The sequence below is a fragment of the Mytilus trossulus genome, chromosome 4 (assembly GCF_036588685.1).
Source record: "Mytilus trossulus isolate FHL-02 chromosome 4, PNRI_Mtr1.1.1.hap1, whole genome shotgun sequence".
In the NCBI taxonomy this organism is placed as follows: Eukaryota; Metazoa; Mollusca; class Bivalvia; order Mytilida; family Mytilidae; genus Mytilus; species Mytilus trossulus.
Window position 1 is genome coordinate 36,256,574 of NC_086376.1, and position 12,366 is coordinate 36,268,939.

Here is a 12,366-nt window from a genome sequence, read left to right on the forward strand (position 1 = left end):
ATATTCAAACATGGCTTCGACCCATACTGCTTTAAAATATTATTTATTAGAAAATTTAACAAAAACCAATTCCCAATTTGCAAAAAAATATTCTCAACAGCAATATAAAATAAGTATTGAATCATATAATTTGGCATTATGGAAATATATAAAATTTTTCAACAAATCTTTTCAGTAAATCACACAGAATATTAAACACCCAAATTTCAGAAATTTGTGTCCCCCAAATGAGTGCAAGAATACAAACCAAAGACTGCTCTGCCATAAATAAATGACAGCGCAAATATTTTTTGTCATACATCAAGAGCAAATGCCAAGGATAGATAAGCTTCCATTGATTGTGAATATGTGTTTGGCATGTTTGGTGTCTATTGTTTTATGTTAATTGTTATTGGTGCTTCGGACTAATCTATTGAGTTAAGCCATTTTCAACTTATTTTTTTCAAAGTTTATTTTTATGTTATACTGTTACACTATAGTGACTACTGTCTCAGGTTAGAGAGTTGAGCTTTCACAAAACTAACCCGTCCCACTATGTCTCCTTCAACATCAACAAATAAACGAGCTAACAAAAAAAAAAAGAAAAAAAAAGCGAAAAAGAGTTACAATACTGTACTTTTACTTGTAATAACAATTATACATGTGAACACTTCTGTGCATGCTTCTACTATATAGTTTAAGGCATAAACTAATTAGTTGGATATTGTGAAAACTAAACTCATCATATATACCAGGATTAAGTTTTGTACGCCAGACGCTGGATTTAAAAAAAAACATCGGCCAAATAAAGAATGAAGTCGAAGATCATTGAGGACCCAAACTCCCGAAAGGATATGCAAAATACAAGCAAGGTAATCTATACCTGGGGTAGAAAATCCTCAATTTTTCAAAATATTCTAAATTTTATAACGATACATGTAAACATAATTATGATTAAATCATTGGTAACACAATTTAAGTTTTTTGAAAAAATTGTAATCAATAAAATTTCAAGCCAACTTTGCAGATGAACATTCTATATAAAACGGTATATTTGATGTCAGTGTATAATATTTAGAATTCAATGTGTTACTGAAACAACACTGCATGAAACGTATGTGACGTAAGTCCTATTCATTAACCAGCATCGCAATTGTGTTTTGGAACCACTATGCATCTCCTTCTGATCTTCCACTGATCAATGTGGATGCGACATCAGTTACCTGAAAATATAAGATAACTATAAATGTTGAAAAGAGAGTTAAGTTGTGATTTTCCAATTGATATATATGCTTTGCACATGTAATCTTTCCAGTGTTTTATTAATGTTTAAATGAGGTGGTGGGTCGGGGTCGTGTGACAGCATGATTAAAAATAGGGACGAAAAATACCAGAGGGTTAAGATAGGTTTGATTGATATAAAACGGGAACATTCCCTTTCCTTCTATAAACTTAATATATCACTCTTTCCGTAGTTAGATGCTAGCAATAGATGAAGATGTTATAAACAAAAATGAATAAATAAATCGGACATAAAAAACAAAACGTATTGTTTCCATGCTTCTACTTTTCATTTGCTAAGAAACAGGCGTCGTGATAAATGTAAGAAGTTCACCCTATACATCGACACAATGAACTTTACAAAAATTCTTTAACAACCGGTATTTAATGTGATTTCATTTCTTTGATAAAACTTGCAATACAAGAAATACACTATGCAACATTTGTGTGATGCTTTTTATAGGCCCAATCCATCAACAGCATCACTAGTAGTTCAATAAGGATACAATATTTAAACGTTATTAGAAATGAGGGCTGTATATGATTGCGTATATATATATATATATATGTGTGTGTGAACATTTTCAGATTTGGTCCTTAAATTTTTCCTTGGAATGAAAGATAAAACAAACTATCGCTTTCGTTCTGATTATTGTTTCACATGTAGCTTTGATATTTGGTATAGTATATAGAACAGTTGAAACCGACAAATGTATTTTCCCAAATTGATCAATGATGAGTTTGATTTTGACCGAAGCGTTCCGGAGACAATATATGAGAGTTAACTACTTACACATTTGATAAAAAAAAAAAAGCAAAATAAGCACAATTCATTAGTCATGGTCATATTCTAAATTTTAATTTTGGCTTATTTTCACTTCTTTACTTTTTTTCAAAAACCGTATAAGATGTTGACAGCAATTAATTATTTGGTTGAAAGGGTAAACGTTGACATTTAATGGATTTTTTACCTGTTATTTTTAATATTACTTGAATGATGATTTGACTCATTAACCAAATTTAATAAAGATATAGGGTTGTTTGGTTTGAGGGGCGTGTAATTTGACCTTGGTCAAGGTGATTGGTAAATTTGACATTCTAGATTTTGACCTCTGCTTAATCTTTTTATTTCTTATGTATACATTATAACGCCATAAGACTTTGTGCATTAGGTTTCAAGCCATATGACTTGAAAAATCAAAATGGAAAGAAACCATTATTCTTTGGAATCACCTTACAAAAGGGTATAATTTGACACTGAAAATGTCATTTTAAAACCATATTTGATTTGAGCGATCTTGAATATTGATTCAATTTATGATTGTTTCATTTTTATTTTTGACTTACCCATCTATGAATGGACGCAGCTGCTACGTTTACATTCCTTGTTTGTTTGTATGTGTACCTCTCAATGACGACTTGCGCATGCCTAGCATCTTCTATTGACAACGATGACGCAATGTTATCTTTTTTCAATTGTATTTTGTGCTTTGTATCACGTGCGAGGGTTGGTAGATCATCTTTGTTCTGTCAGATTAAATGAAAATTAGAATAAAAAGTGAATTAATATAGAAAGATAATCTCATGTTGGCAGCTCTTTAATAAAGAATCAAATAGATATCTGTGTTTATTTTATGTATATAATAATTAATAAGTTCATCGTAAATTATTGTAAATTCGTCAACAGATTAGAATAAGTTTACGTTCGTTTTCTTTGAGAAAAACCAACAACATTTCGACAATAATGAATCATTATGTTTTACCTCGATTGGCTTTGGTTTGTTCCCAAACAAAACCGATAAAGCAACCAATGTGTTAACCACCGTTTCATTTGTGACATGCGCATGATTAAATTCCCCAACAGCAGCAAGAATATCCGGTAACTCTTGTGTAAATCCTTCAAGATTTCTTAATTGAAAAGCATATTCTTCTAAATGTTGAACACTTTCTGTAAATATTCTGATATATTGTGACTGTTGTATCTTGAGAATAGTCGTTTCAGTTGTAAATAAATGTCTCCTCATATAAGCATCATGGATATCTGTAATACCAATAAAGATACCATACATTATTGACATAACTAGGATCGCTGCATTTTGCATAGAGCTTAAAATGATCATAAATAAACCAAATATTGGGCGTGGCTTTGATTACGTAACATGACAAACTATTTAAGAAAAATATTAAAAATGCATATTACTTTTGCATTTCAGTTAGAATTAGAGTATTGTTTCAGAATAACAAAAATAATTTTGATAATCAAGTAAACAATTGTTTTAAAATTGATTTAAGTTCAAATCGTGAAAAAAAGATCGGATTTTCATCAGGCATAGTTAATGACTTCTGTTGACCACATGTAATGCCCTTGATTGATGCTTCGGATGTATGAGAGTATATTTGGGCGGTACCAGTAACATGCTATAACTAGTATGCTATATGGTATGCTAATACTATGTAAAAGAGGGACGAAAGATACCAAAGGGACAGTCAAACTCATAAATCTAAAACAAACTGACAACGCCATGGCTAAAAATGAAAAAGACAAACAGAAAAACAATAGTAAAATGATCATTTATTAATTTTATTTTGAATGCTCTGTAATATTAAGATATATTTAATAGTCTTATGATTTATATCCTACAGCACATGGACTTTATTATCTATCTATAGAGAAAAAAGTCCATTTGCCTCTTTGGAAAATTATAATGACAAAAAGGTTAAAAAAAAACACCTAATAGTAGTGTCAGGATTTTCTAGAATTCAAAGTTACCTCTTTTTATCTTTAAAACTTCGACTTTCCTGTGAGCGTTTTCAATGTCAGAGTCTGTTTCTGGAATTTTCTCTTTTATACATCTGTTAATTCCTTGTTCTATTTTCTCTATTTCCGAGAATTTGCCATTCTCAATACATGACCACAGATTTTGTCTGGCTAGACGCTTGTTAGTCTTCTATAAAAGATAATGAATAGTAATTGGATATTCTATTTGCTTGGCAAAAATATATAGCACATGTAAAAGCTTCACCGTTCCATCCCAATAAAAATGTATAAAAGAGGGTTAACAATTCCTTGATGAAAAAAAGGTATAAGATTCAAATTTTACCAATGATGTCAACATTATAGATTTAGACATTTCATTAGTTTTGCTACATGTACACACAACCATCCCGGATGATGACGGATAATGATGATTATGAGCTAATGACGAATACAACACCGATCATAATGATGACGATGATGAAGATATTTTAATATCGTCGACGATGATGTTGATGATGTACAATAAAAATCGATACGAAACACTAAATACTATAAAGTTACCTCATAAGTAAATTTATAAGATGTAGTGATGAAGTAGTTACATACAACACTCATGCTACTAGTATTACTTCCGGTAAAAATCTTCAGTCCATAATCTCCTTCTCTGACAACTTTTGTAATTATCTTAAGTTCTGTTTTTTCAATTATAGTTGTAACGTCACTTTGTTGTAAGAGCAATCCTTCAGAATCTGCATCAACTAATTCCGTCTTTACTTTCAGAGATTTAGAAATTTCACTATCTAGGAGAAAACTCATTCTAATAGGTTTGCTTTTTTCTGTTGTTACAAGACCATTTTGGTGAGATGGTAGGAGCAGTCCTGCTTTTTCACATGTCAGACCTGGACCAAATCCTAAAAGACCAGGATCAAATGGTGTTAATCGGCAGTCCTTTGATTTTTCGGTGCAAGTTATTTGAAATTCACATAATAAGGTCAAGTGTTGATATTCAGGAGCACCGTTTATAATGATTTTATAGATTCCTTCTATTGGAAATTGAATATGGAAATTCCATTCGGAACCGTTTCTTATTTTCGCAACCAACCGTGGCATGTTTTCTGCTTTCAGCATTTTGTTTTCTTCATCCGCACTAGAACTTCCCTCTTTAAGTAAAAATTCATAATCCATATTCAATTCGTTTGCAGTGACTTTTGGGGCTTGAAAAGCAATAGCTGTTGCACTTCCGGTACTTTTCAGGGCACATGCATTTACACTTAACAGCTTCAATCCTAATTCAAAGAACGCAGGTTGTAAATAAGCTTGGTCAAAAAATTGTTCTCTTGTAATTGGCTTTTGTACAAGCTGCCACTTTTTATCATCCGGGTGGCATTCATAAAGGAAATGAATAGGGTCTGGCATGATGTATTGTTCTTGAAAAGCATTCTGAACCACCCCAGAATCTGCTTTCTGTCGTTTTACGATTGATTTTCCACCTTTTTCCAATTTAATCCAGCCTCCTGCTTTTAACCCAACAACTGCCCTACAAACCCAATATGGATGTATGATATGCCACGAGTCGTTTAGATACACTGCGTTCCATTGACTGCGTCTGTTGTCTCTGTCTCCAGGTTGGTAATTTCCAGCCTTACACACACCGTGTATTTGTGCACACTTGATATTTGCTTTCCTACGAATCAAAGTAATGTTGACAAATATTTACAAACGTAAAGAACAAATTTCGAAAGAAAATATATTCTGTGAATTAAAGCAGTTTCGAGGTAAAATTATGATTTAGGAATTTAGTTTGGTGGACAAGGATTTAATTTTTAGTTGTTATCGTCTTGGGACTAGTTTTTCAGTACATGAAACTGCGTGTACTCTGTACGTACTGTGTGTCATTTCTCTTTTCGTTAATGTTTATCTTCTTGCCAATTGTACTAATCAAGCCATTTACAACTGTGTTAACATGTTATTCTTATGTTGTGCTGTTACACCATTGTTCCAGTTTACGGAAGGGTTGACCCCTCATGCATATTTGTAACTACGCCACATTCTATATGTGCCTGTTTAAATCGTGGGTTGGAATCGGTCATATTTTGTATTTTTTTAATGTTTTGGTCATAACTATTAAGGCCGTTGGTTTTTCGGTTAAATTGTTTTATATTTTCTCATGTCTCGGCTCTTTATTACTGACTATATATACGGTTACGTGTTTTGCTAATCGTTTTAAGTGGTTCCATTCCCTATACTAGTACTATTAGTTATTAAAATCCAAGTCATTTAGAATCTAACGTATAGCTGTCTTATAGGCATTCGTACTCTGAATAATAAGCAATAAGCAATAACTATGAAATAATTTTGGAAGAAACCAGTATTGACACGAGCAGATATCTTATGTGACAAAGAAGCTTGTTTAAAAAAGCGTTTTGATACATTAGAAGATGTTTAGCGGAAGTGGTCGTTTCAATGGATAACGCATTTGTATTCAAATCGACCACGTTAATCCTGGTAAATAGATATAAGAAGATGTGGTATGAGTGCCAATGAAACAACTCTACATCCAAGTCACAATTTGTAAATAAAGTAAACAGTTATAAGTCAAATCACGGCCTTCGTGACGGAGCCTTGGCTCACACCGAACAGCAAGCTATAAAGGGCCCCAAAATTACTAGACGTGTAAAAACCATTCAAACAGGAAAACCAACAGTCTAAATTAAATCTCTATATATATATATATATAAACAAAGAACGAGAAACGCATATGAACCAAATCAACAAACGACAACTACTAAACATCAGGTTCCTGGTTAATCTACATTTGATATGTGACGTAAATGCGATAAAAAAGAAGTAGGATGTGTTTCTTTCATTTATACTTGTTTTAACTGGTAATTAAAGGGATAAATAGTTCAACATTTTATATTACTCAAACTGGAACAATTACTTTCAAGTCTTGTTGGTCAGATCATTGTCAAATATGGCTAGTTATTATAAATTATATGATTATAAATAGGAGGCATAGTTACCCTTAGAACTGTTTGGGCTGCCAACTAAAGTCCTCTTTAGTAAAAAAAAATATACATCAAAGGCTTTCGAATTTTGTGATCTTTCATGTTCACAAAACCAACAAAAGTTCTATATTTATAAAGTGTTATATTGACTCTGATTTGAATTAAAGTGTGAAACAATGAATCTTAACTTCGTACTTTATTTTGCCTTTTAAACCTTTTGGATTCGAGCGCCAATGATGAGTCTTTTGTAGACGAAACACGCGTCTGTGGTAATTACAAAACTTAATCCTGGTATCTATGATGAGTTTATTTACCTGCAAAGTACTGTAAAAACTGTAGAATATGTAGTACGGTCCTGCCCTAGAAGACTGAGGAATCCTCTAGGAGTGTCTGTTCTACCTCTCTTTGATTTGAAATTCTCGATCTTCTGATTACTTAGCCAAACAAGAAGAGCTCTAACCATCACTTCATCTCGGGATGCTTTGCCGTATAACGGCTTTTCTAAGTATGCAATTAAGTCATCGAAGCTGTTAAGTGCTGATTTTGGAGTCTACAAAATATTATATTGACGAAATTTCATGATTATAAAAACAACTAGGGTTGCATCCACCCAGAATAAATTCAAAACCAGACGGTTGTATTTGCTATTTTTAAATTTCGTTTGTTGAGATTATCTCAAACATTTAATCAACCCGGACGGTTATGTCTGTTACGTTTGCATCTTTAGCCTCTTTAAGTTCCGTAGGTTATCAATATATTTCACGTTCTGAAAAGTTGTTGATACTCAAACGATTGTGTCTGCTACATGTACCTATAGGATTCAGTTAAAGGTAATTATTTCAAATCTGACGTTTATTTCTGATATTTCTAAGGTTCCATTTGTGATGATTATCTCAAACGTTGACATGATTTATTTTATTGTGTGGATTACAGTTTGATCTTTACTGTACCAAATAAAATACACGAGTCAAATAGCATGTACATGTAATATAGAATATAATGGAAGTACCTCAAGGTTGAAATAGTTAAAAATAAGAATGTGTCCGTAGTACACGGATGCCCAACTCGCATTTTCTATGTTCAGTGATCTTCAGTGGACCGTGAAATAGGGGTCAAAACTCTTATTTGGCATTAAAATTAGAACGACCATATCATAGAGAACATGGTGTACTAAGTTTCAAGTTGATTGGAATTCAACTTCATCAAGAACTATCTTGATCGTCAACTTTAACCTGAGGAGGGACAGACTGGCGAACGAACGGACGTACTGACGAACGGACACACAGACCAAAAAACATAATGCCCATAAATGGGGCATACAAAGATATGATTATTACCTTTTTAGCATGTTTGTCAAATTGGCTTTAGTCATCGGCAACGTGTGACTCCTGCCTGCAGATTCACTTCCTGTGTTAGGATTCGGATCAGCAAAAAGTGTGGCCCCTCTTTTTAAACTCTTGTCTGTTATATTATAAACAACTCTAGGGTCAGGGTAGCCATCTTCTTCAGGTGGAATCCTTACCTAGGATTTAACATTGGTAATAGTATCTCATTTAATTTCGACTATACTAGTCAACAAAACAAACGATACAAGGAAATATTTTATATATGTATGATGAAATTGGATATACTGTACAACAGAATGTTATTTTCTTATCTAACCTTTGATTTTTAGGCAAATGTGCGATTTTTTAAAATCTTTATTACTTTCAAAAGATCCTATTTTACCCAAATATTCAAAATGGATATCAGAACTTAAAACTTTTAACTTAAGCATAGTCTACTAAAGAATTTGAATGCATTTGCTGATATTGGAATACTTTATTCTTATCTTCGAATTCAAAGTAAGTGCCGACTTTTGTCATACACATTCAGAACCCCCTAAATGAAAATTTCGGTAAAATCTGAAATAGCCAAAAATTAAAATAAGTGTGAAAAGGGCAAACAGAAATATTATTTTATCAACATTTTGCAATATTTTTAGGTACATGTGCGAAGATAACCAGCACCAAATATTCCAAGAAGTTTTACGAGTAGAAATAATTACCTCGTCAGAATCATTCTCAAAAGGTATGAATTTTGAATTTGGCTTTGTACACGCACTTCCCATCTGGAAAAAAGTTAGTAATGAAAAAGAGTAAGAAGATTCATATTTTTATAATAAAAAACCCCAAAAAAACTGAGCAACACGAACTGCTTTAACCAAAGATTCTGCAGATGGGTAGGCATATCATGCTTTACTAGTGGCACCCGTCGTATGGCTAATTACAAATTACAAGTTATTGAAAAGTTCCATTCCGTGGTAGAGAGAACGAGATTTGGCTACGACCGTTCCGTGATCATGATATGTTTTACATACTAGTACTTTAAAGACAGGTAATCTACTGATGCCGTTCATTTCACTGTATTGTATGAAAAACTGTTATATCTACATAGTATGTGGTCTCGTGATTACGACTAGAATCAAACTTTAATAGGATATAACAGTCTAGAGATTATCATGACATATTTACTGATATTTGTTCATAGTCACTGAACTAGTATATATTTGTTTAGGGGCCAGCTGAAGGACGACTCCGGGTGCGGGAATTTCTCGCTACATTGAAGACCTGTTGGTGACTTTCTGCTGTTGTTTTTATCTTTGGTCAGGTTGTTGTCTCTTAGACACATTCCCCATTTCCACTCTCAATTTTATAATAATGCCTACATCATACGATATAAGAATGTAAAAGATTCCATGATTTAATATCAGCTTGTCAAGTTGTATATAATCCTGACATTAACAACTGAGAATACCTTTTCGTATTTACAAAATTCACTTTTTACTTGTTGAAAAAACTGTTACTAAAGGAGTTATGTCGCTTGAAAATATGGTGATTGATTTATTGTTTTTTCCTTTACGTCCAGAGCAAATGTTTTATGTACATAGATGTTTTTAAAAAATCAAATTACGTGTGATGTTTAAAAGTAGCATACTGAAAACGAAAATAACAAAAGAGAGTTGAGTTGTTTAAATTACATGCATACAAATATTTGAAAAAAGGGCAAACATATTTTGCAATCACGTAATAAAACAACCTTATATTTATAACTTAATAATACAAACCGTAAGACTTGTGTGAAAGTTCCTTGAAGAAAGTATCAGGTGACCCTAGCAGATATGAATGAACGATTATTTAAAACAATTGTTCACATGATTTGGTAACAATCATTTTTTTATGAATTATTATAAGGGTTATTTGATATCTAGATAATAACTGGCGCGTGCACCGCTTTAGTTCTTCTTTTCAAATTAAAAGTTCTCTTATTTCTCTGTCACTGTAAACGATATAGTTAGCACTGATCAATTATCATTGTACTTGTTGAATATTGATATTTAAACCAGTTATACGATATAATAGTTTGCATATTTGCAATTTTTTTTGTTAATCATAAATTCTTGATATCATTTAAAAAGTAGTTGAAATAAACATGAAAAGTGGAGGGGGCAAAACTTCTAAAATCAAATTATGAAAAAAAATTCATTTGTTGGAGTAAATATCTTCTTGAACTTCTGATTTTATTTTCAAAAAAACAATCTGTTAAAAAGTGGCACAGGAACCGTCAAAATTGAAATGTAAAAGACACTTCAAAGTTACAAAGTTGAATAGCATCGACATCTCGGTTATCGAAGAAGAAGAGACAAATAAAGGTAACAAACACAAAATAAGTGATTCACACAAACTACCAAATGGTTAAGACCGATTGTAGTCCGTTTCTTTTCGCTTTTTTAATTTTCCCACATTTTGCATACTATACAGTCTGTCTTAGTATGTTGAAGGCCGTATGGTTACCTGTTATGGTTCAAATATTTGTCATTTCAGTTGACTGGACAGTTGTCCCATTGTCAATACCGTATTTCCTACTTTTACACTTGTTCTCCAAGTAAAATATGCCATTAGACAAACACACTTCTCTATAGTGACTTTTGGATGCTGATTTATTTCTACTGTAAGGTTACTATCGCATGGATCTGGCGATGTACCTCATCTTATTCTGATAGGAGTTAGCTTCTTTGGAAAAATGAAAAGAAGCTAGGACTATCCTTTAACTTCACGATGTCCTTCACTGTAAATAAGTCAATAGTTTGATGACTATGTTAAACGCATCTTTTACATCAAACAAGTCTGCCTTATATTTTGACTAACATCTATAAACTGATAATGATGATTGGCTGAGAACAAAACTTATAACGACAAAAGAGATGATTTCAGTTTCAGATATTGTGAACTTTCCACTTCTATGTAGCAAAATTCCATCAAGTCCTGCATGCGTATGTAGTATGTATAACTCAGTTGATTTCAAGAGCTTGCATGTCCTATCATAATTCCGTAGATAGAGTTGATACTTATTATGAAGCATTTGAACAAAGAAGTCCAAGTGGTGAAATAATCCCTTCAAAAATTTGAGTAGCATAATTTCCCGAGAAATACAAGAACAAAGTAATATCCCCAAAACAATCTAATTAAAATATTGATCTCTGATTACGTTATACTCATATGCAGTATAACGTAATCAGAGATCAATATTTTAATTAGATTGTCCCCAAAACAAACTGATATATCCCGATAAAAAGATTTTTTGTGTGGTTTTATACTGCTTAAATTAGTGCAACAGATACAGTACCAGTTATAATGTTAAAGGTTTAAATATATGGAACATCTTTTTCACAGATGCCGACGGATATATTCCCAACTGTCGTGAACACAATTCCGTCCACTTTTCATTAAATGACATACTTAATTAGACTTATCAAGTTCCGGGGTTGTACTTACATGAGCAACAAAGACAACAGGAGCCACATATGGAACATGATCCAACATGCTTATCCTTCTGAAGCACATTGAGATCAGCCGGCTTTTAATTAGTTTCCTGTTGCCCTGTATTTTGTGTTTTGTTATGTTTTGTATATATACATACTGTTGTTGGTAAATCTTTCGTGTTTTGCAACGGCATTGTCAGTATTTGTTTTCGACTTTTAGGTAAGATAATCCCTTTTGTATCTCTCACATTTTCTTCATTGCATATACCTTTTATGATCTTTTATAATTTCTTTGTTTGTTCTATATTTATATACCAAAGTCAAGTAGTTGTCATATACCCAACATTTTAAGACGAATTAAAAAAGGACAATAAACGGATAGATGGCAAACTGATGGACAAAGGTACATGAATACAATAATTACGGATATACAAAATACAATGAAAGCTGAGATATGTAACTCAATGGTGAAATACTAGATAAATGAAAAGAAAAAGTCCAGAAATGTTGACCGTTTAATTATTAAAATTGTAATAACT

General features: G+C 32.3%; 2 protein-coding genes across 2 annotated transcripts; both read right to left on the minus strand.

Annotated features, from left to right (window-relative positions):
• Positions 1 to 399: 399 nt before the first annotated feature.
• LOC134715217 (uncharacterized) lies at positions 400 to 5,258 on the minus strand. The gene is made up of 5 exons (XM_063577257.1): positions 4,580 to 5,258; positions 4,031 to 4,208; positions 3,024 to 3,301; positions 2,608 to 2,787; positions 400 to 1,202 (listed from the first exon to the last, which is right to left on the minus strand). The coding sequence occupies exons 1-5, from the start codon at positions 5,201 to 5,203 to the stop codon at positions 1,149 to 1,151; spliced, it is 1,314 nt and encodes a 437-aa protein (XP_063433327.1). The 5' UTR covers positions 5,204 to 5,258; the 3' UTR covers positions 400 to 1,148.
• Positions 5,206 to 7,933, minus strand: LOC134716579 (hillarin-like). The gene is made up of 4 exons (XM_063579590.1): positions 7,877 to 7,933; positions 7,341 to 7,576; positions 5,288 to 5,702; positions 5,206 to 5,232 (listed from the first exon to the last, which is right to left on the minus strand). Exons 1-4 carry the CDS (start codon positions 7,931 to 7,933, stop codon positions 5,206 to 5,208), a joined length of 735 nt encoding a protein of 244 aa, XP_063435660.1.
• Between the last annotated feature and the right edge of the window lie 4,433 nt (positions 7,934 to 12,366).